The sequence below is a fragment of the Anopheles bellator genome, unplaced genomic scaffold, assembly GCF_943735745.2.
Source record: "Anopheles bellator unplaced genomic scaffold, idAnoBellAS_SP24_06.2 scaffold01126_ctg1, whole genome shotgun sequence".
Classification (NCBI taxonomy): Eukaryota; Metazoa; Arthropoda; class Insecta; order Diptera; family Culicidae; genus Anopheles; species Anopheles bellator.
In genome coordinates this window covers 1-3332 of record NW_026685249.1, presented here as the reverse complement: position 1 = coordinate 3332, position 3332 = coordinate 1, and the positions used below count along the sequence as shown (strand labels likewise).

The following is a 3332-nucleotide window of genomic DNA, read 5'->3' as shown; positions in this document are numbered from 1 at the left end:
CCTTGGAAGGCTGCGCCCCTTATAAAAGACAAAAAGCCAAACACACAATTCTGCTACTAAAAAAACACTAACCTATGCCGAAAACATGAATTCCGAACGTATGCGGAGTCTCAGGAGGAGGATCTCAGGCTTATCAACGATCATTTTTGCCGTTATCTTTTGTTTCTCTCACGCTGAATGGGCGATCGTCCCAGGAGTCCCTTGGCTTCTCTCTCTCTCTCTGCCTGTCGCGTTCTTAATCACAATAAAATTTACGTCGCCTTAAGCTTAATCAAACATAATTTGTAATCGTGATCACCTGCGCCCCGCGCGTCCATGCGTCGTTCTCGATCGCGTGTCCGCTGCTGGGGCGTGGCATCGTATCCCTGTCCCCATACTTTCTACGGATTTCACGTATCCGCTGCCTAATGGAAGCCAATTGGAGTGGTTTTTTCTCGTTTTCGAAGGTACAGACTACACGTAAACTTGCACTACCCTCTCGACGCGCTTATCACTACTAGAGCAACACATACAACTTAGTATACACTACAAACCTAAGAAGACCAAAAACGAATGATGAAAAACCAAACGAAAATATAAAAAAGTAGTCCCGGAAAACAAATCTCATTCGCTTATGCGCGCGCCCGACGTGGCCCTTGTTTGCCTATTTCCCGTTCGCTAGTGAGTAACAACAGTGATCGTGCGATCGAGTGATTGGTTGGTTGGTTCCCCCCGTTATCTCGTCGTCGTCCCTGGATCGTGGTATCCCGAGGAATACCTGGCCAGAATGGCGCCGTGTGCCTCACACATCGCCTCCCTGCGCGATCATTCTCTTGGTCATTTTAGTTGTACTGCTCTTACAATTTATACTTTCTACACGCCGCACCGTGGGAACTACGGTGATCGATCACACGCCACACAGCAGCCGCAGCATACACACCAACACGCACCGCGAACGTGAGGGGCCAGGTTAACAATTTAACTAACAAAAATGATTGGCAGGAAAAAGTCCCATTTCCTACGACTAAACCTACGGGAGCTGTACAGTGGAACCAATAAAGATGTGAGGCGCGACGGGATCGTGAACGTGTGCATGTCGCGCGGGTGGGTTGTGGATCGAGTGGCCACGTGCCGCGATCGTTAATATTAGAAAAGAAGAAAGAAAATAACACTACAAATCTACATCCCTGCGCGGCTGCCGGCCCCCGTTGGCTGGGGGGCTTTGCGTGCTCCCTCCGCGCAGCATTGCCGTTTGCGTATCTCAAATATCCCTTTTTGTGTTTTTGTTTGCATGTTTTTGAGAGAAGTTTTTGTGTTTTCTATACTACTTTACAGCGTGTCCCTCTTCTGTCTCACACATATAGCCGCCATCCCTTTCTTTTGTATGTTTTCTCTTTTTCACCATTTTTTAGCTTCTTTCTTGTCCTCTCTCCTTTTTCTTTTCTCCGAATAAACTCTGAAAGCGATAAAAAACGGGTTGGTAAAACAAATCCGATTGGCACATAGTTTCTCTCTCTCTCTCTTTCTCGCTTTTGACTGCTTTCCAAACTCTTATCATTGCAGTGCACCGTTTGCACTTTGTAGCTGCGTTCCGTGTGTGGATTTCCCGGCTTAACGGCTTCCGTCGTCTTTCGCTTCCGCTTAGAGCAACACCGGAGCAGAACAACAAGTAATTAATCTCGCGGACTTCACACCAATGACGGTCGAGAATGACGGTCGCTCCGAGAGCACCGTTCGCGTGTGGCAGAAGCGCCTCACTCCGACGGGGACGTGGGGGCTTCACTTGTAGTACATCGGCTCGGGTTTACTCAGATCCGTCGGCATCATGCTGTCGTCGTCGCTTTTGATGTGCATGTGGTGGTGGTGCTGTTGCGCCGAGGACACCACCGCCACCGACGACGAAGGATGCGAGGCATCACTGTTGGCCGGCGACGGCGTGTCCCGGTCGCGATCGGCGCCTCCACCGGCACCGCCCGCTCCCCGGTGGAGATCGTGTTCGCTGCTGCCGCTCGTGCTGCTGCTCCGGCTGCTGTTGCCATTCCGGTGCTGGTGATGCTGGTGCTGGTGGTGAAGCGGATGGTGGTGGTGTTGGTGATCCTGGTCGTCCTGCTGCTGGCGCGCTTCGGCGGCGGCCGCAATCGCCGCCGCTGCCGCCTGCGCCTGCAGCTGCTGCTGGTGCAGGTGGTGCAGATTGCTGCTGATCGTGTGGAGGGACTGCGAGTTGATCGAGAGCGGCGTCGGCGACGACGGCGGGGACCCGGCTTCCGATTGCTGCTGTTGCCGCAGCAACTGAATCGTCGTCAGACCGTTCGCATTCCGGATCAGTCTGCGAAGGGGAGAAAGAATAGGAACCGTTCAGTACCCAAGCTGGCCAAAGGTGCCCGCAGCGTAGCAACTCACGGATAGCAATCGGTGCCGTTGACCGCGGAGCTACCGTAGCTAAACTTCCGATCGTTGTTGGTGCTGAGATCGGTCGGCTTCAGATCGTCGAGATCGGTTTCCATCTTGATGTTGGTGCGATGGTGCAGGTGATGCGAAAGTTGCTGCTGCTGCTGCTGTTGCTGTTGCTGGTGGTGGTGGTGGTGGTGCAGGGCCGATGGCGATGAGGATGCCGAGGAGGACGCCGACGGAGAGAGGGGTCCTCCTGCGGCAGCGGCAGCGGCGGCTGCGTTCTGCGAAGCCGCGGCCGCTGCCGCAGCTACCGCCAGGTGGTGGATGTTCGCTCCGTTCGGTAGCAGCGACATGAGTGAGCTGGCGGCAGCGGCCGATCCGTTGCCACCGGTGCCATTGCCGACGACACTGCCACTAGCACCGCCACCGGAGGCGGCCGCTGCTGCGGCGGCGGCTGCGGCCGCCGCCTGACTCGCGGCCATCGTCTGCCGGAGCAACGAAATGTTCTTGATGCTCTTCAGCTCGGTCGGGTTGCGGAGGAATCTGTGCAGAAAGGGGACAGAGGATTAGTATCGTGCCACGTGGGGGGCGCCCGTGCCGTGCGCCGGATACTTACTGGTAACAGTGGCGCTCTCCCTGCACCTTGCGCAGTATGTTGACGCGGTAGTAGTAGCGCAGGGCGCGCGACATCTTGTCGTAGTTCATCGAGAGGTGGTTCTTCTGCTTGCCCCACAGCTTGGCCAGGCCGGCCGGGTCGACGATCTTGAACACGCCCGTGTCGCGGCACTTCCACGCAATGTAGCCACCGTACCGCTGGCTCGGATCGTTCAGCAGCTGCTGCAAGAAGTCCCACAGCAGGCGGCCGTCTGAAAGCGAACCGGACGAAACTGTGACCCGGTGTGCGTGGACCAGAGGTCGGATGGGTGGCGGAAAAGGGGACAGGTGGGTGGGTGGTGGAGGTT

The 3332-nt window shown here is 55.7% G+C and overlaps 1 protein-coding gene across 1 annotated transcript; it reads right to left on the bottom strand.

Moving 5' to 3' along the window:
- Positions 1 to 1758: 1758 nt before the first annotated feature.
- LOC131214494 (ets DNA-binding protein pokkuri-like) lies at positions 1759 to 3257 on the bottom strand (the record flags this gene model as incomplete). The annotated part of the gene is made up of 3 exons (XM_058208862.1): positions 1759 to 2305; positions 2380 to 2913; positions 2987 to 3257. Coding segments are annotated over 3 exons (1352 nt in total), but the record flags the coding sequence as incomplete, so codon positions are not given.
- Positions 3258 to 3332: the final 75 nt, after the last annotated feature.